Source organism: Gekko japonicus, unplaced genomic scaffold (assembly GCF_001447785.1).
Source record: "Gekko japonicus isolate JY-2015 unplaced genomic scaffold, Gekko_japonicus_V1.1 scaffold21, whole genome shotgun sequence".
NCBI classification, from domain to species: Eukaryota; Metazoa; Chordata; class Lepidosauria; order Squamata; family Gekkonidae; genus Gekko; species Gekko japonicus.
Window position 1 is genome coordinate 1,030,867 of NW_015173122.1, and position 26,003 is coordinate 1,056,869.

Below are 26,003 nucleotides of genomic sequence, written 5' to 3' on the forward strand. Positions count from 1 at the left end.
GGAGGGAGGGAGGGAGGGAGGGAGGGGAGATTGGATTTATACCCCACCCTTCACTCCCCGAGGGAGTCTCAGAGAAGCTTCCTATCTCCTTTGTGCGGTAGGTGGGGCTGAGAGAGCTCTGACAGAGCTGCCCTTGAGAGAACAGCTCTGAGAGAACTTGTGACTGACCCAAGGTCACCTAGCAGCTGCATGTGGAGGAATGAGGAATCAAACCCAGTGATGCTCTGTCCTCTTGGTGCTTGGGTGGGGTGGGGGTCAACAGTGGGAGGGCTTCTAATGTCCTGGCCCCACTGGTGGACCTCCTGATGGCACCTGGTATTTCTGGCCACTGTGTGACATAGGGTGTTGGACTGGATGGGCCTTTGGCCTGATCCAACATTGGCGTCTCTTATGTTCTTATGTTCAATTTTGAAACATTGTTATATAATCTGGAGATGACGATGATGTACGTACCTTTACATTAGGATTTTCTTATGATTTGTAGGAATTGATTTATTGTGTTGTAATGCTTCAGACTGTAATACATAGTAAGCATTTTCTTTGCAAGTCTTGTTGATTGCTTGAATTGTGAGACAGACTTTCACAACTGTTTTCTTTATACTTGTTCTCTGATTAGGTTGTGTTTGTCCACATTTGTCTTGTTTCATTATATCAGGGACACATAAGCCTATATGGTTAAACCATAGAGTTTTGGATGAATCCTAAGAGCGTCTTTGCATATTGTGATTGAAGTCACATGATGCCAGCCTTTGAAGAGTGGGTGAAATGGGGGTAATCCTCTGTAACAGGAGACCTGGCGGCCCTGGGTGGGAGGGGAGTGGATACTCACTGTAGTTATAGGTTTCTTTTTAATTGTTTCTATTGTTAAATAAAAAATGATTTTTTTTAAAAAAAAGATGCAAGCTACATCCTGAAAAGAAAACAGCATGTTCTCTACAAAATGCTGAAAGAATAGCAGTCTTGATAGTGCTTTTTCATCTGAAACTTGCACATACTGTGCCAGTCTGCAAGCACCACTGAAGTGCCATATTGGCTCAGTGTTTTCTACTTATGCTTGTTTGTATTTGAACAGCTTATGCTCCTGACAGTTTATGGAGCTTTTGTTCCCATCTGTCTTCCCAAAGGTGATTGAATGAATAGAACCCAAGAGCCTGCATATTGTTTGCATTTCCAGTTCATGGGCTTTAAAAAGCAAGTAGGTGTCAATAATAAAAACTAATTTTTTTGTCTTTGCAGGAGAGTGATTGTCTTGATGGATTTAGATGTTGTGAAAACTGCTGATGCGGTAGGCGGTAAAATCGGCAATCCAGTGCTATATGCTGAAGGTAAGAAGCTTGTCTCAGGTGGTTTGTGATGCTTATTTCAGAGACTTAGCTGCTATGCTTGGTTTTGAGTAATGAGTCTTCTTGTTTTTATGCAAAATAAGGATTTTCTGCTTTTTCAGCATCCCACTGTGCTGTGGGATCACTTCTCAGGTTTGCACTCCTTCCATCTTGGTGGTCAGTCTTCACCATTGATATATTTTTTTCCCCTTTGAAATGGAGGAAGGTAAAATCTGATTCCAGTGCCCAGTAATCCTCATGTCAAACTAATCCTCATGTCAAACTCTGTCTCTAGTTCACCATGATGTCTGGGGGATGGGAAATTGCTGGGGCGGGGGTGAGTGTAGAGGCTGTAACTCTTCCTCCAAGATACCTCCCTGAATGCCAGGGACAACCTTGAAGTCAAAGCTGTGCTTTTCTCACTTTCATAGATAAGGGAACTATATATTCCCTATTCCCAGGGGTTGGGAGTGTGAAAGGTTGCCAATGTGTGATTGGTGCACTTTTCTTTGAATTGTCTATAACTATGGGATTTCTCGTGTGAACCTAAGTTCTGACATGGTACTGTTCCACCTGGACCATGCAGTTATCTCAGTAAACAAATCACTGCGTTGTTGAGAGTCTCTTGACCAGGGGTCTGATAGTGTCAGAACTCCCTCTCTTCGATTGCTGCATCGAGAAATGATGACAAGCGAAGGTGAAGAAATCACGATGGGGACAGGGACCGTCACGATGACTGAGATTCTGATCCCCAATCCAGTTGACCAGAAAGGCGACGGCACGCAGACCAAGATGGGAACTGTGGGAAAACTGCAAAGCTCAAGGAGGCTTTCCCCTGCCCAGGCAGGTGGGAAGACCCAGCCTGGCTCTGCACCCTGGGGCAACGAGGCAAGAAGACTCACCCCAACCTAGAATGGAGAAGAACCTCTTGCACATTCGGTAATGACCCTGAGAGATTGCGAGTGACGGGGGCACTGAACGAAGACGAGAGTGCAGAATGCTTCCAAGCAGAGATCCGGGGAGAAGTTGAGGAGCTCCAGAAGGGCATCCAGATGTTGATTCAAAATCTTCCGGTGGTCGTCTGGGAGCTCATGGAGAAAGAGCCAAGTGATGGAGAGGAGGAGGCAGAACCAGAGCAGATGCCTCCTCCCCCCTCCAGATGGGCCGGTGGGCCCACCAGCCCCGGTGCAGGGACCGGATTGCCCCAAACAGGCCTTAGAGCGACTTTTGATGGCACTCCAGAGAAGCTGGCAGTCTTTGCTATCCAGGTGCGGAAGTTCCTCTGGGAATGGGGCCATACCTTCGCTTCCGACGATCACTGGGTAGATTATGTGGGGGCTCGGCTGCGAAATTGCGCAGCTGACTGGTTCGTGGGGCTGTATAATGTGGGAGCCCCGGAGCTATGTGATGTAGATGCATTCATGCAGGCCCAACAACGGCAGTATGAAGACCCGTTAAGAGCTGGAGAGAGCTTGGACCCGTATTCAAGGAATTAAGCAAGGGTCTTATACAGTCTGCGAGAACTCAGATGAGTTCAAGACAGACGCCACCAAGCTACAAGGTGGGCCCGAGGAGGTGCTCATCGAGTTTTACTGTGGAGGCCTTAACCCAACCATTTTGGAGAAGGCACTGGCACAAGGCAACCCCCTCACTCTGAATGGCTGGATCCAGGTGGCCTTTGAAACTGAAAACTGCCTCAACCTGGTGTGGATATACTACCCGAAGACCCCGGGAAAGGTACCGGGGGGGGTCAAAACCCACCCGGGCCACCAGCACGAGGAGAGACCATGACCACCAGATGCGCTTAGGTCTCTGCCTGCGTTTTGGGGGCTCAGGGCACTTCCCTGCTGCCTGTCCCCAAGAGAGGAGCCCCGAGAGACTGAAGAGACCAAGGGGAAAAGACCAGAGACCCCGGAGAAGAAGCCCAAGCCCTCCAAAGCTCTGTAGTCGGGGCCCCACGACGACCTGGAAGGCACCTTGTCCAGCGATGGAGAGGAACATCTACTGGCGGTAAAGGCCAGAACCTGCTGTGAAGAGCGCCAGCCCGCAGGTCCGACAACCGTCAGTGCAAGATTCGGTGAGACCCCCTTCCCTTCCTCTTTTCTTTGACTGGTACCATGATTAACCGGGGGGGGGCACATTCAAGAGCAGCCCCTGATCGATTCAGGCTGCACCAGGGGCATGATTAACCCAGCCATAGGCTTGGGAGCTAAGGTGCACAAACTAAAGGAGCCCATAGTGTTCTCCCAAATGGGTGGGACTCCAATGGGGGGGGAGTGCCACTACTGCACCATCCCTTTGCCGGTGGGGGTAGCCTCGCACTGGGAGCTGCGCTCTTTGTGGTTAACCCCGCAGCTACATTTACCATGGTGCTTGGGAGTCCCTGGCTTTCAGACTCCTGACCCTTACAGACAGTGGAGTGCTGGGACCCTAACCTTCCTAGACCTCCGATGTAAGAACCACCAATGGGATCCCGATTAGAGGGAAGAGCCCCACCCCGTGGTAGAACGGGTCTGCCAAGCGTGAGAAGAACTAAACCTAATATCCCTGGAGTACCAGGACCTGGCCCCAGTCTTTGAGGAGGAGGCGGATGAGTTCCCCACTGCAAAACTGACTGTGCAATAGAGATCCTGCCGGGGCACCAATGCCCAAAGGGAAACTTTACTCCATGAGCCCTGCCGAGAAGGCGGAGCTGTGAAGGTTCATTGACAAAAACCTGGCCCAGGGGTTCATCTGGCTAGCAACCCCTCCATTTGCTGCCCCCGTACTCTTCCGCAAGAAAAAAGACAGGGGTTGAGACTGTGCACAGATTACAGGGGGCTGAATGCAGTGTCTATGTCTAATGCTTACCCCCTCCCCCTTATAAAAGACTTATTGGCCGAGGCTTCCCAAGGTCGGGTTTTTACCAAATTGGACTTGAGAGATGCCTACTTTCAGGTACACATCAAGAAAGGGGACAAGTACAAAACAGCGTTTAACACATCCCTGGGACAGTTCGAGTATTGGGTGATGCCCTTCGGATTGACAGGGGCACCTGGGGTGTTCATGAGTTTGATTAATGAAGTCTTACACAAGTACCTTTACAAAGGGGCCCTGGTTTATCTAGATGGTATCTTGATTTATTCTAAAGATAAGGAGTCACATGTGAGGCTGGTGTGTGATGTCCTGAAAGCCCTCTATGAGAACTGCCTGTTTGCCAAGCTTTCTAAATGCGATTTCCATACAGAGAAGATGGATTTCCTGAGGTATCGCATATTCAGGAAGGGACTGGGTGTGGTTCCCTGGAAGGTTCAAGATATGGTGGGATGGGAACCCCCATGATGTCCATTGCAGTCTTTCCTGGGGTTCGCCAATTTCTACCGCCCATTCATCCCCAACTTTGCCTAGATCACCCTCCCCCTTACCTATTTATTGAAAGTCGAAGGGAAGGGCCCAGAAAGCCAAAAGCCAAGCAGCCGGTTATTATGGACCCTTGAGTGCCAGGAGGCTTTTGAGCGGCTAAAGACTTTGTTCACATCCGAGCCAGTCTTGCAACACCCCAATGAGACTGAGCAATTTATAGTACAGGTGGATGCCTCGGACGTGGTCATGGGGGGAGCAATCCTGCAGAAGGGGGAGGATGGAAAGTTGCATCTGTTGGCCTATGTCTCCAAAAAGTTCTCAAACACTGAATGGAACTGGGCTGTGTAGGACAAAGAAGCTGCTGCAATTAAACTAGCTCTAACTACTTGGCGATACTGGCTTGAGGGATCTAGAGTTCCATTTGAGGTCTGGACTGATCACAAAAACCTCGAACCTCTGAAAAACCCCCGGCACCAACACAAAACAGTTAAGGTGGGTGGAGTTTTTCTGTAAGTTTCGTTTCACCCTGAAGCACCTCCTTGGGAAGTTGAACTTCCTAGCTCTGTCTCCCCTCCCACAACACACGAGCCAATGAGAAGAGGACACTATGTTCACGCCCACCCAGTCACCCGTAGTCAGGCGGAGGGGTCTGTGCTGGGGGGGGGTGCCTTGGGCTGAGAAATTCAAGTCTGCTCTCACTGACTCTGATAAAGAGGAGATTGAAGACAGAACTTTGGTGCAAAAGGAGGGTGGCTGTGGATACCAACAGAACAAACTGTTTGTTCCGCAAGCACTGCGGGGGGAGATTCTATCTCTGGGACATGACAACAAACTGGCTGGGCATTTCGACTATCTAAAAACGTTGAACAATACTGGTGGCCTCGGATGAGGGGGGACATTTCCCAGTATGTGGCCTCCTGCCAAATGTGCTTGATGGGGGAAAAGGAGGATGGGGAAAAACCCCAGTCTCTTACAACCACTTGAGACCCCGGATCAACCATGGTCCATTATTTCTATGGATTTTATCACTGACCTGCCCCCAAGCCATGGGAAAACTAATCTGGGTGGTAGTGGATCTGTTCTCAAAGCAGGCACACTTCATCCCCTGGAAGCAGCTGCCCACAGCGCGTCAGTTGGCCCAAATGTTCATGCAGCACATAATTAGAATCCACGCCCTAACCCACAAAATAATCTCCGATCGAGGCTCACAGTTTGTAGTGGGGTTTTGGAAGGAACTGTTGGAATTACTAGGGGTGGAGCAGGGATTAAGTAGCGCCCACCACCCGGAAACGGATGGCCGAACGGAATGGACCAACCAAGTCCTGGAGCAATTCCTGAGGTGCTTTGTCAACTATCAACAGAACAACTGGGTGGACCTACTCCCTTTTGCGGAATACAGTTATAATAATTCTATTCACAGCTCCATTGGAATGTCCCCCTTTAAAGCGGTTCATGGCTATGAAGAGGGCCCCCTCTCTACCATGAACTCAGAGGAGCCTGGCACCGACGAAGCCCAGTCCTGGTGGTCCTGGGTGACCCAAGAGTGGATTGTCCTCCAAAAGACTCTGGCAAAGACCAAGGAGGACTATAAACGCCAGGCGGACAAAGGGAGAGGGCCAGAGTGGGAGATAAAACTGGCGGATTCAGTGTACATCTCCACGAAACACCTTAGGGGGCGGCAGCCTGCAACCAGGGAGGAAGTTGGGGTAGAAATATGTGGGACCTTTTAAAGTGAAGCACCTGATCAACAAGGTGACTGTTGAGGTTGAATTACCAAAGAACTTATGAAACGTCCACCCTGTTTTCATTTCAGTCTTCTGAAGAAGGATCCTGGCCCATCGAAGTGGAAACCTTGTCTTCCAGCTCCCCCTCTTCTGATCATAGATGGGGAACCCCACGAGTAGGTGGAGGAAATTTTAGACTCTAAACTTAAAGGGGGTGACTGTTTTATCTTATCAAATGGAGAGACTTTGATGAGAGCCATAATGAATGGGTGGAAGCTAAACATGTGAAAGCCCCTAAACTTGTACGAACTTTTCATAAAAAGCATCCTTCCAAACGGGGCAGATAGGGGGCTTTGTGGGGGGCAGAATTATTAATTATTGGTAATGTGGTATGAGGCAAGGTTGGGAGTTTTCAGGCAATTCTCTCTCAGAACTATGTGTGAGAGTCAAGTATGTTTTATTTATTTGTAACTAGTGGGATGGGGGGATAAAGCCACAGTCCAGTTTTTAAAAAAAGGTATACATTCAGTTGATTGGCCGTGCAGGTCAGTTCAAAAGCAAGGTTAAAAATTCTTGTGTATATATGTGTCTCAGATATTGTCATAGCCAATTTCATTCTGAATTAATGTGTAATGCAAGTGAGGCTGTATCAGCAGCTACAGTGAAATTGAGGTGCCCCAGTAAAGTTTATTTTATTTTATTTATTTATTTATTTATTATTTAGGTTTATATCCTGCCTTGCCTGCCATGCAGGCAAGTTCCAAGGAAGAGAGTTAAATCCTGTTGATAAGATGTGTGTGTGCTCACGCCCATAGAGTATCGTGTGTGGTTCTTCAGGTGTGCACAAATGAGTGTGCCTGCAGTTCCCAGAGCCTTTATTCTGTGTGTTTCTGTCTAAAAAATGTATGAGAATTAATATGTGAAATTTCTGAATGTTTTGAAACTATTTCCAGGGGAAATTGAAATATATGCCAAATCCAAATCCCTTTATTGGCATAAAAGAAAAGCAAAATACCACAAGGCAAGTTTACAGAGAATTTGAATTATAAAATCTGTCAAACATCAGATAGAAGAGCTAATCTTTTGCTCCCTGATTATTATGGCAGCCAAAAGGTACCTTGCAACTGAACTTGTAATATGGGGATATCAGTCACATAATAAGAAAGATACTAACCACCTCAGAAAAACCGTGGCAGTTAGACACAATAGGTTTAATTATACAATCCTGCACTTTCCCATAGAAATCACAATGAAATAAAACATGGGCTACCGTTTCAAGGTGCATTCCTTTGCATGGACAAAATCTTTCTTGATAGGGAATGTTGGTAAACCTCCCAGACAGTACTGCTGAAGGTAAAACAGTAAGTCTAGCTAACATAAAAGAGCGACGTAACTGGGGTGAGGTAATCTGGGAGAAGTAGGCAGCAGGTAGTCCATAGTCTGGGAAGATACCAAATGCCAAAGGGGAGCAAGTTTTGTGTTCAAGAGAGCAGAAAATCTGCTTCGCAATATCTAAAATCCTCTGTTTCAAGATTCTGAATGCCTGCATTGTACTTAGCATACAGAGGTTGTCCAAAGAAACACCTATAGAGTGTATTTTCTTCTGGATCTGACTATACCAATTGGAAACAAAGGAATCCGCATCATATGAATGTTGCTAGCGGGTTTTGCCCTGAAGTGTAGGCGTAGCCAAAACTTTAAGGTTAATAGCCATGCCCTAGTCTCCAACAGATGCATCCCAGTCTCTAAACACATTGTAGCATAGCTAACACAATTAGGGACCCCTAAGATACGGCATAAAAACGTTGTCTGGATTGGCTCAAGCTGCGTATTGAAAGCACTAACTCAGATGGGGATCCTGAATAATAACAGAGAAACTGTTTTGGCATTAAAAACACAAATGGCAGCAGGGACAAATTAATTGCCCTTCTTGTAAAAAAAAGGCTAACCACCGGAGATGAACTGCACCTTGCCGATTGAAATATATGCAATATTCACTTTCCTAACCAACCTAAATGTCTTTGACTTAGCATATAAAATTCTTCTGTTGGTCATATGTATGTCCTTTAAAAGTATATATGTTTTGATTTTCTGGAAGACAAATTGCAAGTATATTCAGTACTCAAGAAATTGAAGATAGAAAATTCTGTAGTAAACAAGTGCATTATTTGGACAGAGACTCTCAGAATCACAATAGGTAGGACTGCCAACAAGATTAGGTATTAAGCTAAACTTAATAATATTGAAAAAACCGAACTTATAATGTCTTATCATTAAATGCATTATAGCATATTGATTGTTGCCAGTATTATTTCAAACCAAAAAACCTTGTAAATATTGTATGTCTACCATATAAGAGGTTTTTTTCCAGTGCTTCCTCAAATTTCCCAATCTTTTCCATTGGAAAAATTGAGGAAGTCCGCAGACTTCTTTATGCAGTACCTTTGGAATGAATAAAATGCTTTGCAAGACAAGGCTTTTTTTTGTCAGAAAGAAAATATATCGTAGGAGTTTCTTTTCAGTGTTTCCAGTGTTATGTTTAATTTTCCAATTCCCCCCCCCCCCAAGCCCTTACATATCCAGCAAGAATCACATGCTCTGATGTCTTCATTTTTTACAAGCACTGTTCTGTTCCAGTGCAGACAATTTCCACCTAAAGCTTTGAACTTGTAGTTTAAATGTTATATTCAAACAAATAATTGCCTTGATCCCCCCCCCCCCGTATAAATATTTTAGATTCAAGCGCCTGCCCATTCTTCCCTCCTCCCAATTGCTCATCCCTCGTCACTCGTATTTTTCTCCCTCTCTCACAGTCCCTGCTTTCCTGCTGTGTCTCCTGGCTTCTCACTGTTCCTGCCCCCCCCCCAGCTTCCTTCAGTTTGGTGTACTACCTGTCAAGTGCCATTTTGCATTTCTGTGCCATCTAAAGTTCTTTATTCTGTGTTGAACAGATGTTGCTGTTAATATTTTTGTAGCCCGCTTTTTTAAACTTTCCATATTTTTTTTGCAAACCTAAGCCTTCCTCTGGATTTGCAGCAATTCGTACGCTAGCCTCAGGTGGTCCTGTTTTGTGGGTTTCTTCTGTGGTGGGGGGGAACATGGCTATTAGATATATAGATTAATATTCTAGCCCAAAGGAATTTTAACTGTGTGATTGAGACCCATGAGGTTGTTGTGTATTTTAAGTCAGGAGGGATGCCATCTTTTCCCTGGGGTTTGCTTTCAGGAAGGGAAAAAGTTAACTCCGTGGCTGAGGATGGTTACTGCATTGAAATAGCTTTCCCGTGTACCGTTGGACACCTTTGGAACTGCCAAGTCATTAGAGCTGAACTGTCCTCGGATCTAACACATTTGTTTTCATTCTACAGGCTTTCTTGAAGTCTTAACTAATCAATTATAGTCTCTGCATATGTAGAAAGGATACAAGGACATCTTCAGAACTATTGTACCTTATCTTTTCAGTAGCTTGCTTCATCTGATTCTCGGTATGGTCACAATCCTGAGAGAGCTAAAATGACATTCAGAGTACATGCTATCAATGGAGAGGGGTGTCCTTGTGACGCTTAAGCCTCCCAAGTGCTCTGTAGACAGAACTGTGTAAATTCTTGTATGATTTCCTGTTGTGAGTCTTGACTGGAAGTGTTTTTCCCCAGCCCATGCCCTGCCTGTCTCACTTCATTGTTTTCTCTTTGCTTAAGGCCTGCTTCCTTTTGTGATGGCAAAAAGCCATATTGATTTTTTAAATTTATGTATTTACTTTACTTACTGTCTGCCTTTCTCACTAGGAAATTACTCTAGAAAAGTCTTTTCGAAGCTTGAGTAGTTTCTTTGACTCTATATAGGGCAATTAATACTTAATTCACAGGTCCTAATGGTAATTAGCCCCTTTTGTGATATCTACCCTTTGATGAACACAGTTTCTGATTCAGAATCAGAATTTAAATGGGCTCTGAATGATGCATCTGCTTTTCAACAACACACTAGTGATGAGTTATCAATGGTGTATTAAGCTAAACCTTCTAACTTTGCAGTAGCATGAAACATATAATCAAGGAGAACATAAAATGATATATAGAAAAGATAACTTAATATCCATGACTTCCTAACATTCACATGTATACAGAAACAAGTTCCAATGCTAAAATCTCTTACTGGTCTGTTCGTTCCAAGAGGATCTCTTTTAGATGCATCCTAACACATCTCTAAATAAGAGTCTCAAAGGGGTTGCTTTTATAGTAGTTTTTTAAACAAAGTCCAAAAAGAGTAATTTTGTTCGAAACCCAGGCTCTTGCATCTTTCTTTCTGACAGCTCCTTATGACATTATCAGGCACAAAAATTGCCCCTGTGGTTCCCTTGATCTCATACTCAGATCTTGAAACAGGGATTTGGGCCCATGGGCCTCACATGAACAGCACCAGGCAAAGATCCTTTAAATAAAATTGAAGTTTTATGTAAACCACTTACTGCATTTTAGGTTAACTTTATTCACATTCCACGCTCACCCCAATGTTGGCCAGACCTAGCCATGTGCACACAGGCTACTCAAGCAGGAGAGCCCCATCAACAATGAGAAGTAGAAGTCCTCTGTGGCTCATCTTTACTGAGGCCAGTGCCAGTTGTGCCCACATTCCAATGCCAGTGCTGGTTACTACATAGGACCCCAGTTCTCAACAAACTCTACCTACACACATACATAAGAGATCAGAACACTCAGAAACAAGTAGGGAACCACTGGACCAACAGATGCAGATCTGAAGGTCACTGTTCTACAGAAAAACTTCAAAGGGATACAATGTGAAAGTGCTGAACTGGAACTCATCAAGAAATTAAACACTTTCTGTCATCCTGGCTTAAGCACAGACTTGTATTTCCTTACCGTATTTGTAACAACCCAACAGCCCCTACTTTTTAGAAATGTTTGTTCTGAAAGTAAAACATTATTGTATAATATAACATGTTAAGAACACTTCTTTAATTTGTTTGCTGCTAACCTTTATTGCACTTTTGTTTTATCTTCACCCCATGAGAGGCTTGAACTTCTGACGTCTGTCATCCTTATGTGTGAACTGTCCAGGTCTCTTACATAGAGAACCACACCTGATTTATAAATCTTTTTTCTCGACTCTGTTTCCTCCTTCCCTACCTGTAATTTTCTGCATTAAAATTAGCAAAATGTCTTTCTTTCTTTGCATCTGAGGAAGTAGGATCTGACTCAGGGAAGCTCATGCTGAAATAAATGTTAGTCGTAAAGCTGCTGTATTTTTGTTGTTTTCCCAGTCAAAGTCAGTGCTCTTTTCCTGGGATTTATAATAGCAGACAGAAGTTACTTCATGAGAAGTTACTTTAGCTGTTATCAGAGTTGCTTTATGCTAGCTAAACAAATTATCTCAAGGATAGTAGATGCATGTTAAGATACCGAGAAAGAGAAATGCATGATCAGAGTTGTTGCAACAAAAAAAGAAGAAGCAAATTTAATGAGCCGTTAGTAATTTGAATTGACCTATACTAAGTAATGAAACAAGAATACATCTTGTAGATCATACCTCGAGCCCATCCTTTGTATGGCACCAGGAGGTGAACCTGGGAAGCTAGGGCTTCATATAACTAATGAAGCAGAAGAGCTTGGCCAGGGTGGCTAAAGAGCAATGAGGAAAAGCAGAAGAGTCTTTTACATTTCAGTTTAGGAAAAAAGACAACTCAAAGGGGATATGATGAAAGTTTATTATTTATTCCATTTATATCCCGCCCTCCCCGCAAACAGGCTTAGGGCGGCTTACATTTATCCGTACAAGGTACCATAAATCCACATAAAAACATATAAAACATTTTAAAAACAATCAAATAATAAGAGTGCTAACAGTAGTAACATTCTTTGTTGATAAGATGATATACTATATGATGTAGCAAACAAGATTCCCAACTCAATGATCTTCCGGCACCATACAGTGGTATAACTCAATCTCCAAACTGGGGCCAGCCCACCACCACAAACATTGGTGGTAGTGGTGAGGCGGCTCCTAGTTGAAAGCCTGGTGGAAGAGCCTGGTCTTGCAGGCCCTGCGGAACTGTAAAAGATAAAAGTTTATACAATTATGCATGGGGCAGAGAGAGTGGATAGAGAGAACTCCCTCCCGTCCCAGTACTAGAACTTGGGGGCACCCAATGAAGTTGATGGGCAGTAGATTCAAGACAAAAGCAAATAACATACTCAATGAATTATTAAAATGTGGAATTCACTACTAGAAGATGCAGAGATGGCCACAAGCATAGATGGCTTCCGAAGAGGTTTAGACAAATTCATTGACCATCAACAGTCAGTAGCCAGAGTGACTAAAGGGAACATTTACATTCAGAGGCGATAAACCTCTGAATAGCAGTGCCAGAAGGCAACATCAGGGGTAGGCACTGCCCTCTACCCCCTGTTCTGGCCCTCCAGAGTAACTGGTTGGTCACTGAGAGACAGGATGCTGGACCAGATGAGCCACTGGTCTGATCCAGTAGGACTCTGATGTTCTTAAGCAGACCTCTTAAGAAATAACTTGTAATTGATGACAAATATCAGGACTGAGAGAGGTACTGGGAAAAACCTTGTTTGTTCTGTTGCTACACGGGAGTCAGAAGGCTGGAAGGAACAAATAACAAATGAATTTTTATTTAGTTTCTCAGAACAGCTAGGAAATTTACTTTGAATGTTGAGTGACTTAACAATTTTAACTCTGTTTATACTGGGCACAGTCCAGCGGAAATGTCACTGTTGCAAAATGTTTTTACAGAGGCCAAGAGCAACTGAGAGCCAGGATTGTGAACTTTTACCTTAGAAGGCTAACATTTAACCTAAGAGCCTTAGCTTTATTGTTTCTCTCTTCAGGAGTCACAGGTCTACCAGGTTCTTGCATAGGACTCCTGATGCCTTCTGTCTTGATCCCAGTGTGTGCTTTGCACTTTTCCTTTTCTCTTAGAATAATAACTATGTGTGATCCCAGCCACCAGACTTCACTAGTCTGCCTCAACAGAAAGCTCTGAGATTCTTGGATTTTTAAAACCAGCCTCTCTGGTTGGCAAATCCTGTCTGACCTATGAACCTCAGTTTAGCAGGTTTTTCCCCCTTTTACTGCCCCCATTCCAGTTTTGTAAAGTTCCATGGGTTCTGATTGGCTGTTACTTGTTGATCCCTCCTTCCAACCAGACATTAGGAGATTTGTTGTGGACTGGAAGAGGCAGAAAGATTCTCTCTTTCTTTGCTTACTGAGACAATTAGTCATCTTGTTTCTGAGAACTTTATGTATTTCAATCTTTTCCAGTTACATTAAACTCAAAACATTTTAGAGGCCTAATGTGATAGATGGGTGTTATGAGTGTTATGTGGGCAGGCAAAAGAGCTAGGTTCAAATAACCAGTAAGCCAGGAGGAAAGGCTCTCCATGTCTTGAACCATATTGGGAAGCCTTATGCAGCTGGATGGTTTGTCATCTAGTGCAAAACTGAAAGACCAGATGTAGGAAGGCTATTTTGGGGGAAGCTGTCTTGAAAACATAGTTTGGCATCCAGAATACCTCAGGTTTCCATTAAATCATCCTCTGTTGGGCAATGGTGCACGAAAGGGACTGGTGGAGAAAGCTCTAAAAAGCACACGTGCACTGGCTCCAGTACTTGCCATTTGTTCCCTAATGCCAATCATTTTTCTGGAAGCAGCTATGAGAGGAGCTGGCCCCTTTTAAATATGTCCTTTTAAAATAGACCTGCTTATTTTGAAGGATCTGTTACTTCATATTCTTTAACAGGATTGTATTCTTGGAACAGGATGCACAAAGGCATGGAAATTGGATTTGAGGAAACAAGTAGGAGGAGATGCCTAGAATATTGCAGTAACATTCTCCAAATTCAAAATGTGTTAATGTTTTTAAAATGCATGCTTAAGGTGATCAGCAGATGGCACCTATAGTTTTCACTTCCCACTTTGGGTCTGTGCTGGAGATACTGTTGATTGTGGTTTGGGGGATAGTTTCTTCCATGTTTGTTTGTGCCCCAAGGCTTTTAGAGATACTGAAGCAAAGTTCTCCAACACAGAGAAGAAATTACAAAATTTGTGAAGACCTTAAAAGAATCCCATTTCAACTTTCAGAAAATTATTTTAAGTCCCACATAGCAAATAGGAACTTATTTCTGCACATAAGTGGTACAAGAATAAAGATCTCAGCAGAAGAGAAAAGCCAACATTTTCTATCAATACTAACAGATCAATGTTGAAGAAGGTAGATAGTATCCAGGCAGCTTCATTGAAAAATGGCAGCTGTTGTAATTATATTTGGACCAGCGTTCAGGCTAATAAGTACATTCAAAAGGATTATTCTATCACATTTTTATCCTGCTCCCTCCCAAGTAGCTTAGAGTACCATAAGTAATTCTTTCTCCATTTTTACAAAACCCGGTGACGTAGATCAGAGAGGGTGATTGGCCTAAGGTCAGTAAGCTTTTGTTGTCCCTGGTTGTAGTTCAGCTCTGTAACTGCTATACCATGCTGGTTCTTTTTCTTCATTTCAATATATTAGCTATAAAAGTTTTCCTTCAACGTTAAACTGTAAGTTCCACATCGTCCTTTTATGTTGTAACAAAGTTTGAGTCCAGTGGCACCTTTAAGACCAATGACATTTAATCAAGGTATATATTTATTTATTTATTTATTTTTGGGATTTATATCCCGCCCTACCCAGACGGCCCAGGGCGGCAAGAAGTGTGCATACACACGAAAGCTTATACCTTGAATAAAACCTTACTGGTCTTAAGGGTGCCACTGGATTCAAACTTGGTTATTCTGAATCCAATGTATATTATGTATGTATAGTTATACTAACTGTATTACTCAATCCTTTAAAAATTTCCTCGGCGTTACAAACCACCCCAAAGATTTAGGAGCCAGACTTATTTTTCAGCCTAAAAGGTTTTATATTTTAATAATCATACTTTTTCATTATTGCTGCCACAAAACCTAATCCTAAGCTAGGGTTGCCATCCTCCAGGTGGCACCTGGAAATCTCCCGCTATTACATTTGTTCTCCAGATGGCCAGGATCAGTTCCCCTGGAGAAAATGGCTGCCGTGGAGGGTGGGCTCTATGGTATTCTATCCGGCTGAGGTCCCTCCCCTCCCCAAGCCCTGCCTTCCCCAGGCTGCACCCCCAAGATCTCCAGGTATTTCCCAACCTAGAGCTGGTAACCCTGTCCAAACTCTTCACAGTTTCTTCTTACTACTATTAAAACCATAGCTGATAAAGCATAAATAAATATGGGTTAACTTGTTAGTTATCACAACGAAAAGCTAACGTCTATTCCCTCACCTAAACAAGCTTTGTACTTTTACTGAGAATCACCAAGAGCGGAGGCGGAGGAGGCAGAGATTGGATTTATACCCTGCTCTTCACTCAGTCTCAGAGCATCTTACAACCAGTGTTCCCTCTAAACTGAGTTTTAGCCTCCAGCTCACAGATTTTTGTCTTGGCTCAGGAAGGAGGGCTCCAGAGCAAACTAATTTATGCAGTAGCCAAATCGCTCGCTCACAACTTTAATGCCAGTAGCTCACAAAGTAGAATTTTTGCTCACAAAACTCCACAGCTTAGAGGGAGCATTGCTTACAACCTCTTTTCCCTTCCCCTCCCCGCAGCAGACACCCTGTAAGGTAGGTGGGGCTGAGAGAGCTCTTTCAAGGACAGCTCTGAAAAACTTACAACTGACCCAAGGTCACACCAGCAGATGCATGTGGAGGAGTGGGGAATCAAACCCGGTTCTCCCAGATTAGAGTCCACGCACTTAACCACTACATCGAACTAGCTCTCACTTACAATAAATGGCTGCTGAAGATATTAGGCTTCCCAGTGAAATGTCTAGGCACCATGACACCATGGAATCTGGGACTTCTCAAGCCTGGATTCTTAGATTACAAAGTAAATATTTTTTTAAAGTGAGAAGCTCCACATTGAGCTTTCAAGGTTATCCAGCTGCAACTGTGGTGGTAGACAAGGGATGCTGGAGAACCAGGGCCTTCCTTTAGTGGCCAAAGCCTCCCTCATTTTTTGGGGGGGGGATGTTGAGGTTGGCAGTGCCTCATGTGTGCAAGAAAATCTCTGCCAAGGTATTGAGCGAAGTTCTAAATTTGCAATTCATGGGACTTAAAAAGCGGCCTTTCTTTGATTGGCAGGATCTGGGCAAGGAGGGCAGCAGCAGCAGACCTCTGCTTTTGCAGCCGTCGAAGCACCAAGCAAGCCACTGCAGCAGAAATGGAACCCTGCAGCAGGTAAGGACTCTTGCAGTTGAGAGGGTTGGTAGCAAACAGAAGAATGGAACAGTTGCAGAGATGAGGGTGCTAAAGACCCATGCGTCTTCCCTTATCTGTGTCCCGTGTGGGGTTTGGACTGGAAAAGCATTTGATGAAGATGTCCCAGTTTGGAATTGGGGACCAGTCATAGTCCAAAAGTCATATGATAAAGCATTTTTGTCCTCTCCTGTTGCTCTTCCAATCACTGTTCATCCTAATCTGACACCAACTGATGTGGTTTGGCCCACCATATTGAATCAGTGGATGCCTACTGATGAAGCCAAGCACTCTTGTTGCGAGGTGCTGCTGTAGTTCTGTTTGTCACTACTGATGCCAAAGTTAATGCTGGAGGAAGGAGCGGCCTAGTGGCACTTGTGACAAAGGACAAATCTAGAAGCTTGAGAAATAGTCCTGTAGGAGAGTGCAACAATGCCCCATTGAAATGAATGGAAGGTGTGCAAGTCACAAGAGAGTTTCCTGGAGGGTTGTGCCCCCAGGCTTTGAACAGGAAGCAAGGAAGTTCGATAGCTAGCAAATAAAAAGTTTGTCAAAGAATGCAAGAATCATCATAAGATGTATGTATGTGACGTTACTCGGTTGCTGCCAGATGTCTCCCATGGTACATTGCCTGCCTCATCTTGAGGCAATTGGATCATTTTGGACACTTCTAATTTCAACCCTAGCCTGTTAACTTATTTGCAGTAGATGCTTATAATTTAAAAGCCTGTTGTTTCCAGGGAAAGTGCAGTGATATATAGCTTAAAAATAAATAGGGGAGGGTGGGGAAGCTGATATGAAAATTGAGGCTACAAAATAATATTCTAGACTCTGTCAGGTTATAGTGGAGCTTCATTAATAATCTGGTCCTTTTTCTAGTTTGCCAAAATACTCATAGAAATTTTGTGCATACATCATGAATGTCTAAATGCAGAAATGTCTTGTGTTGGCAATGGGTAGTCAGCCTAATCTCTTTGTGCTGAATGTCTCGTTAAGGCATTAATCTCCAGTAGAGATAGGAGGACATTCTGGAACCTTCAAGTTGCCCTTACAGCTGGAGGAGGAGGCTGAAGGGCCAGCTTGTGAGCAGTGACCTCTACTCTTTGGGGGGCTTCTTCCTACAATGGCCCTGCCTCATGTCAGGGTAGCAGCATGTGGTTCAGACTTCCTGATTCTAGATGGGTAGATTCAGGCCCATAGCCACTGGGGCGGGGCTTCTGAGGTGATGCTCCCTGCCGAATTTGCCCTGCCCCTCCCGGTCCCCTCCCCTCCCCTCCCTCCCTGCCCCTGGGAACGGGGAGGGAGGCGAAGAAAAGCCAGCAGTGCTGCTGCTTCAGACGTTCTCTGCCTCGAGTCCCAGCACGGGAGCGACCATCCAGCAGATGAGCAGGCTGGCAAGTGCTGCAAGCCTGGTGGAGGAGTGGCGGTCAGCTTTATGGGCTTAGCGGCTGGGTGGTTGCAGCACGCAAGACGAGGGGAGCGCAGCACCGTACTCGTTCCAGCACAGAGGAGGCAGGCAGGGCAGCAGGCGAGCTATCTGGCCTTTTTTTTGGGGGGGTGTTTTTTACTTTCACACCATGCAAATGGAGGCTTTGAAATCAAGCAGCGGACTCGTCGGAATCAAATTAAAATGGAGCCCGAGGCTGGAAAGGATACAGACTGTGCGCTCAAATCCCAAAGCCAACCTTCTGGGTGATGTCAGAAGTGACGTAGGGACGTGCCCCCTCCGTGCCCCCCACCCCCGAAGATTTCCTGGCTACGGGCCTGTTTTGATGGTAGCCTAGAGCCAACAAGCCTAACTTCTTTTTTTTTCCTGTCTTGAGTTCTGTTTCTGCTGTTTGCCCTTCCTGTTCTTTGTGTCTGATGAGGGACATGGGTACCCTACACAGAATGGGGAGGCTGAAGCCTCTTAGGTTTCTCACAGGGATCCCTCCTCCCCTTGGCCTTTCCCCCAGAACTGTTTCAATGATGAGGAATACACAGTGGCTGCTCAAGCCTCCAGCAGAGCGAGCGATCTGGCTTGTTCCCAGTTAGCCATTTCCTACGAGCTGGGAAATGCAGCAGCGCTTTCTTCACAGCAGAGCTGAATGGGGGGCAGCCGGGCTGGCTAAGGCACCTTTTCGAGTCTGGTGGGGAGTGAAATGGCTCTTCTGCAGAGTTTGGGCTGCCAGCTGGCCTGCAGGGCGCTCATCAGCTGACGGTGGCCTTGAGCAGCTCTTCTCCCACAAGCCTAGACAGACACAGCATACTAAGGACTGTCCCTTCAGTGGGGTGGATGAGAGTAGTTTTTCCTTGGAGCAGCAGCCAGGTCATTTTGCCTTCAGAGAAGCCAGGTTGTCACCCTCAGATAACCTCCTAAGAATGAAACAGCCAGTAGGCATGTGGGGGGAAATCGGACTGCAGTGGCACCTACTGGCTGTTTGAGGCATAGCAGCTCTCCAGTTCATACTGTTGCTGGTAGGAGGAAGACAGCCGTTTCTGTGGAAAGGTGGTTGAGAAAGTCATGGCTTGACCTCTGAATCCAGAGAGGAGGAGGAGATGGCTCAGATGCAAGAGGAGGTGGACTTTCTTCCTTTACAAGGATGATTCCCAGGTTGGCTGCTTCTTCCCAATAGAAGCCTGAACTCTCAGTACATACATTGAAGCCAGCAACCAAAACTTCTATCTACACCCAAGTCTTGACAGGTATGTCAAGGCAGGGTGGTCTACTTTTCAAGGACAAGTACAGCACACTTAGATAAAGCTCTGCTGTCTGCCAGCTGAGGTCACGATGTGTCTTAAGACACTTTTGGCGGATGTCCCAGTGGCAGCGCTTTCTTTAGCTGAAATTTCTTCAGAAAGTAGGGGCGAGTGAATGGGACAAGCACATGGAGAGACAGCACTGAAGAAAAATTGAGTTGACTGTGGTGTCCTGTAGAGCCTTTGTTCAGAGCGCCGAAGAATAGATTCTTTTGAACTATGGTGCTGGAAAAGACTCTTGAGAGTCCCTTGGACTGCAAAAAGATCATATCAGTCAATCCTAAAAGAAATCAACCCTGGTTGTTCCCTGGAAGGCCTGATAATGAAACTGAAACTCAAATACTTTGGCCACCAAATGAGAAGAGAGCACTCACTGGAGAAGACCCTGATGCTGGGAAAGATTGAAGGTCAAAGAAGACGGGGACGGCAAAGGATGAGATGGTTAGACAGTGTCATAGATGCAACGAACATGAAGTTGAGCAAACTTCAGAGGACGGCGGAAGACCGGAAGGCCTGGCGTGATCTGGTCCATGGGGTCGCGAAGAGTCGGACTCGACTGTGCGACTGAACAACAACAACAACAGTGCTGGCAAGGGCAATGTCCCTGTGGGAAGAACCAGCACAGACTGAAACCACTTAGGTGGTGGTGGCTTTAATGAAACTTTGTTATCAGTAGCATTCAGGGTGGACACTGCTGGATGAAATCATATTTGGCTTCAGTGTGATGGTATTCCAACATGTCCAGAAGGAACATTTGGCTCTGTCATTGGGGTGTTGACCTGGGGCACTGTTGAGGCTTGTGAGCACCAAGCTTTTGAAAGGGCTCCTCAGGGCAGTGCTTATGGAAACAAGGGAAGATGTCGACTTCTATGCATGTGTGTGTGTAGAACACACAGATATATGTGGAGAGGAAAGTCTGTAGACAAAAGCTTCCCTTCTTGGTGACGAGCACAGAACCACACTGGCAGCCCTTAACCCTTTTCTTCCGCCTTGGGAGTGTCTTGTTGGCATTAGTCATACTCTTGGGGGGCAGGCTAAAGTTCCCTGCTAAATCCAGTGCTGGCCAGTTGTACTGAGCTGTTGATTTTTAGGACCCCAGGTCTGGGATATTAAAAACAACCCACTCTGTCTTTGAGACCAAAAGTTGAGAATTGAGCCCTAGCTTTGTGTCCCTAAAGCTGTCCCTCTCCCATCCTGAAGTAGATTAAAGATCCAAGTGGCCACCAATGAAAACAAGCCTGTGCTATTTCAGGGCTTATCTGATCCTTTCTGGACAATCCAGACTACACATCAATGTCTCCAAGAATACAGCCTTGCAGTGAACAGAGATGAGTGCTTTATATCCAGCTCACTGCTGGACTTGCATAGGTTCTACTCAGGAGTGTCAAACATAAGGCCTGGGGGTCAGAACCGGCCCATCCAGGGCTCTTACGTGGCCCATGAGCAACTGATGGAAAGGAAGGGAGTGCTGGGGAGGGGGGAGTGGACAGAGCCACTCCATTGTGGCTTCAGCAAAGCAGAACAACCTCATCTACAGCAGTCAAGTATCGTGGGAGCATCTGCCCAGCACTGCACTGTTGGCCCACTTATGTGGGTTTTCCACTGCCACCCCCTCCCAGTCCATGAGGTCTTGCAGTAAGGATACACCAACTCGGTGCTTACCAGCTGCTGTCCTTCGTATAGTTTCTGTCTCTGGTACCAGGCATTATGTTTTATGGCGTGAATGTCCCGGCCCGACAAGATGACATTTATGTCAGATCTGGCCCTCGTACCAAATGGGTTTGACACCTCTGTAATACATGTTCCTGGACGGACACACATAAGTATTGCCTGTTCTAATCAGAAGAGAGAGGGAAGTGAGGGAAGAAGGTGATGGAGTTGATAAAATAGGTTTGAGCACTGCAGTTCCAGGGCGTAGACACACTACTTTATTTTAGTAAAACAAAACGGGACTTCTGTTTTGTTGAATGTCATGGCAGGACAACACCTTGACTCTAGTACAGTTAATGGCTATAGTAATGTCATGGTGGGATATTGTAAACGAACCCTGGTTCTGTACAAAACAATTCTAAAAGTTCCTTCCAGTCCTTCAAAACAAAACCACTGTGTAGTTTAAATAACGCTGATTGCCTCAGATAAAATCAAGAGAGTCATCAGCCAGTGGCTGGAAGAGGGTAGTCTATTGCATTGGGTACATTTGGCCACATTGGTAAGGTCAAATTAATACAGGTGTCAGTGGGGGTGGTGAGCTTAACAGCTGTATGAGAAGTCAAATGGTTCTGAGAGTTTGGGACAGCCAGGAATTGAGAAAACCTGGTGGGGATTCTGGGCCATAAAAGTAGCTTTCCAGACCTTCGGTTCTGAATCTTTAGAATCTCATATACTCATCAGCATAGACAGTGGGTTGAATCTAGCGAGTTTCCACTGGCAAAAAGGGGAGGGGAGTTTACCCTTTGACCACCAAGAAAGCCATGCTTGGGATCATAGCATGAGTGATGGGGGCTGGAATAAGGAGGGGAGTTAGGTGCAATTGAGCGAAAAAGCTGACTGGATCAACCCCAAGGGGTCAACAGAAGCTTATATAAATTTACAGGTAGAAACTCACAAAGCTGGAAAACTGGGTCCCTCAGGGAGCACTTCTCTCCCCAGTGTTATTTATCGTCTACATATGTCCCCTCACCCAGGTAGCATGGAGCTTTGAGCTGGGGTGTCATCAGTATGCTGATTACACCCAGCTGTATCTGTTATTGGACGGCCACCCAGATACTGCCCCAGATAATCTGGCCATAGGCTTGAAGGCCACGGTTGGGTGGTTGAAGCAGAGTAAGTTGAAACTGAATCCAGTAAAGATGGAGGTTCTGTGGCTAGGGAGGGGAACTTCAGAGCTGGGATATAGGTTGCCTGCTCTTGACGGGGCGCCACTGACATTGGCGCAATCCATCAAGAGCTGGGGGGCTGTTTTGGACTCCTTGAAAATGGAGGCCCAGGTCACACATATTGCCAGACTGGTATTCTTCGCCAGGCTCGGCAATTGGCCCCCTTCCTGTCGTGCCCCAACCTAGCCACGGTAATCCATGCAACGGTCCCCTCCAGGATAGACTACTGCAACTCACTTTACACTGACCTGCCCTTGAAACTAACCCGGAAGCTCCAACTGATCCAGAACACAGTGACATGAGTTCTGATGGGAACGTCACCGATGGTACGTATCCATGCGGTGCTGCACCAGCTACACTGGCTCCCAGTGGAATACTCTCCCCCTGTCTCCCTCCGCAGGACTTAGCTATAATGACCCATGCAAAGGCTTGATTACTGCAACTTGCTCTATGCTCAACTTGCCCTTGAGGCTGACCTGGAAATTGCAACTGGTGTAACATGCGGCAGCGCGTTTGCTGACGTCGACGCCTGTACTGGCTCATGTTCGGCTTGTGCTCTGCCAATTGCATTGGCTACAGGTTGAGTACTAGATTCACTTCAAAGCCTTACACGGCCTGGGACCAACATATCTAAGGGACCACCTCTCCCCATATACGCCCCAGAGAGCGCTGTGCTCTAAAGATCAACACCTCCTGGTGGTCCCTGGCCCAAAGGACGTCCATCTTGCCTCAACCAGGGCCAGGGCTTTTTCTGCCCTGGCCCCAGCCTGGTGGAACAAGCTCCCCACTAAGATCAGGGCCCTGCGGTATTTTCTTCAGTTCCGCAGGGCCTGCAAGACGGAGCTGTTCCGCCAGGCCTTTGGCTGAGGCAGCAGGCGCCCATACATGGCCTCCCTGAGGTTGCTATTATCTACCCACTGATAGCTGGCTATTATTCCATCCATACCAACGGGCTAGAATTCTTGTAGCCAGCTGATTTCCTGTTTTAGTTGTAGCTACCAATTTTTATGTTTTATATTGCTTTGTGTTTTAAATATTGCTCTGTGTTTTAAATTTGATTACAATGTTGTAATCGTCCTGAGCCTGTTCGTGTAATGGGCAGGATACAAATATAAATAATAAATATATAAAATAAATACCGAGTTAAGTTCATGGTTTTGGTACTGACCTACAAGGCCTTGAGTGGTCAGGGACTGACGTATCTACGGGACCATCTCCTTCGTTATGTCCCTGGAAGAGCATTACACTCTTCAGATGACAGCCTGCTGGTGATCCCTGGCCCTAAAGTTACCTGGCTGTCCTAGACTAGGGCCAGGGCCTTTTCCGTTCTGGCCCCAACCTGATGGAACTCTCTGCCAAATACCTTCAGGGCCCTGTGGGACCTTATGCAATTTCGCAGGGCCTGTAAGTCAGAGATGTTCCACCAGGCCTTTGGTTGGGGACAGCAACGATTTCCATCATAGCTGCCACCCTTTCCCGCTCCAGTTGCTTTGCCCTCCTCTCCCCTGCCCGCAAAGCGATGGCAGTCTGAAATGGGACCAATTAATATACACCATCTTCCTGTTTGAAATATGTTATTAATGTTTTAATTGTTTTATCTTGATATTTTTATGAATGAGGTACATCACCCAGAATCCTGCATTGCAGGGACTGGGCGATTAACAAATTTAATATATAAATAGAAAAATCATTAGGTGGGCAGCAATGGTTCCTCTAAACTGGAGTCTTGTGAGCAAAAATTCTCCTTTGTGGACTACCGGCATTAAAGTTGTGAGCAAGTGAGTTGGCTACTGCATAAATTAGTTTGCTCTGGAGCCATCCTTCCTGAGCGAAGAAAAAAATGTGTGATCCAGAGGCTAAAAATCTGTGAGCTAGCTCACACCAACTCAGCTTAGAGGGAATACTGGTTGGCAGGGAATTATCTCACAGAGCACCTACAGATCTCTCAGACCTCCTAGCGGTCTAAGTGGGCAGGGAAGACAATACAGGAAATAAGAGTGATTTCTCAGTCTCTGAGTGTTTCAAACGATAACCAAACACTACATCATGAACCTGTTGGTCACCAGAGTGATCAGACAGACGGTGAGGTTCATGACTTGTTTTCAGTGCACAGAAGCAGAAGGCATAGGCAAGCAACAATGGCATCAGGGTCTTCTGATATGCATTTCGTGGCATCCTTCTCAATCTCTGGGTGTTCAGTGCATCAGATGGCAGAAGGCAGACTTGATTGTAATCACACCGCTCTGGCCCAGGTGGCCCTGGCTTCTGGAGTGGATTTTTATGTCAGTGGCACCCTGTTGGCGGCTTTCAGAAAGGAAATAAATATCTTCTTACATGGCCTGATCATTCATCCTAAACTGGAAAAAATAGCAGTTCGCAGCATGGGGGCTGAACAGCGATAGCTGAACTTGTGTGGGTATTCAGATGGAGTACTGACAGCCCTCCTGCCATTCGTCCTTCAACAAAACATATGGTGTCACCTGGGAGACCTTCGAGTGGAATGTGATAGAAGAAGTAATACCTCAAGAGGCACAGATGCTTGGCTGGTTTTAGAGTTCCCAAAAGGAGCCATTCATGGGGGCTCGCTCATCTCCAGTACCTTGAAGAGGAGGGTTTCCGTATTCAGAAACATGGTCGGTTGTAAGGGCAAGAATCTCTTGCAACTTCCCCTTCATATGTTTGTTTGTTTTCCTAACTGGAGTGAGTTTCTCAGATTGGAGCTCTCATGTGTCCCTTCCTTCTCTGAGCTGAAGGCTAGCATGTCTTTGAAGACTCTCTGGTAGCCAATATTTTGCCATGGATAATTACAGAGAGTCAGAGTTATTGGATTCATTTATACCCCACCTTTCTCCCCAGTGGGGACCCAAAGTGGCTTACATAATTCTCCTCCTTTTTATCCTCACAACAACCCTGCGAGGTAGGTTAGGCTGAGAGAGTATAACTGGCACAAAGTTCACCCAGTGAGCTTCTATGGCACGAATGGGGATTTGAGCCTGGATCTCCCAGATTCTAGTCCAACACTCTTAACCACTATACGACACTGGCTCTGTCTTCTAACTTGAGCCTGTATGTTTTCCGTACTGACAAAGTGGTTCTCAGATTAAACCCTTTGTTCATACCAAAAATTAGTTCCATGTTGCATAGAGCCCAGGAATTGATTCTGACTTCTCTTGATCAAATCCCGTGCATGTCCAAAGTCATGACTGGCATAAGCTTAACACTAGGAAAGAGTTCTGATTTTATTTGGACAGGACCTCTGACATCAGCAATTCAGAAGCTCTGTTTGTTGTTCTGGAATATTTCCTAGAGTACTAGTAAGGTTTTTATGTCTGTATTACCAGTGTGGTTGAAACAATATTGACAAGTGACATAGGAAATGTTCAGAAAATTGTCTCTTCTAGAGAGTCAAGGACATTCTGCTGGGTGAGTAGTACTAGCGGCCCTCTCGGGAAGTGTGACAGATGCCCTATGAACTTATGTGTATTCATTATAAAGTTTAGACTGTGACATTCTTTTATATATATAACTTTTTATTTTATATAACAGATATACAAACATACAGAAATACACATATGGGGAATTTTGTTTACATCATTTGATCTATTTGATGCCCTCATACAGTATCTAAATATATTTATTACTATTTTCACCTTGTATACCTTTTGCATATAGTTAAAATATAACTTTTATTTCTTT

General features: G+C 45.3%; 1 protein-coding gene across 1 annotated transcript in view; it reads left to right on the plus strand.

Moving 5' to 3' along the window:
• The window catches only part of RPA1 (replication protein A1), a 78,442-nt gene that overhangs the window by 12,778 nt on the left and 39,661 nt on the right, over positions 1-26,003 (plus strand). The window contains exons 5-6 of the mRNA XM_015421866.1: positions 1,237-1,325; positions 16,579-16,674. Of these exons, the coding sequence (XP_015277352.1) occupies positions 1,237-1,325; positions 16,579-16,674 (185 nt within the window). The remainder of the gene's footprint in view (positions 1-1,236; positions 1,326-16,578; positions 16,675-26,003) is intronic.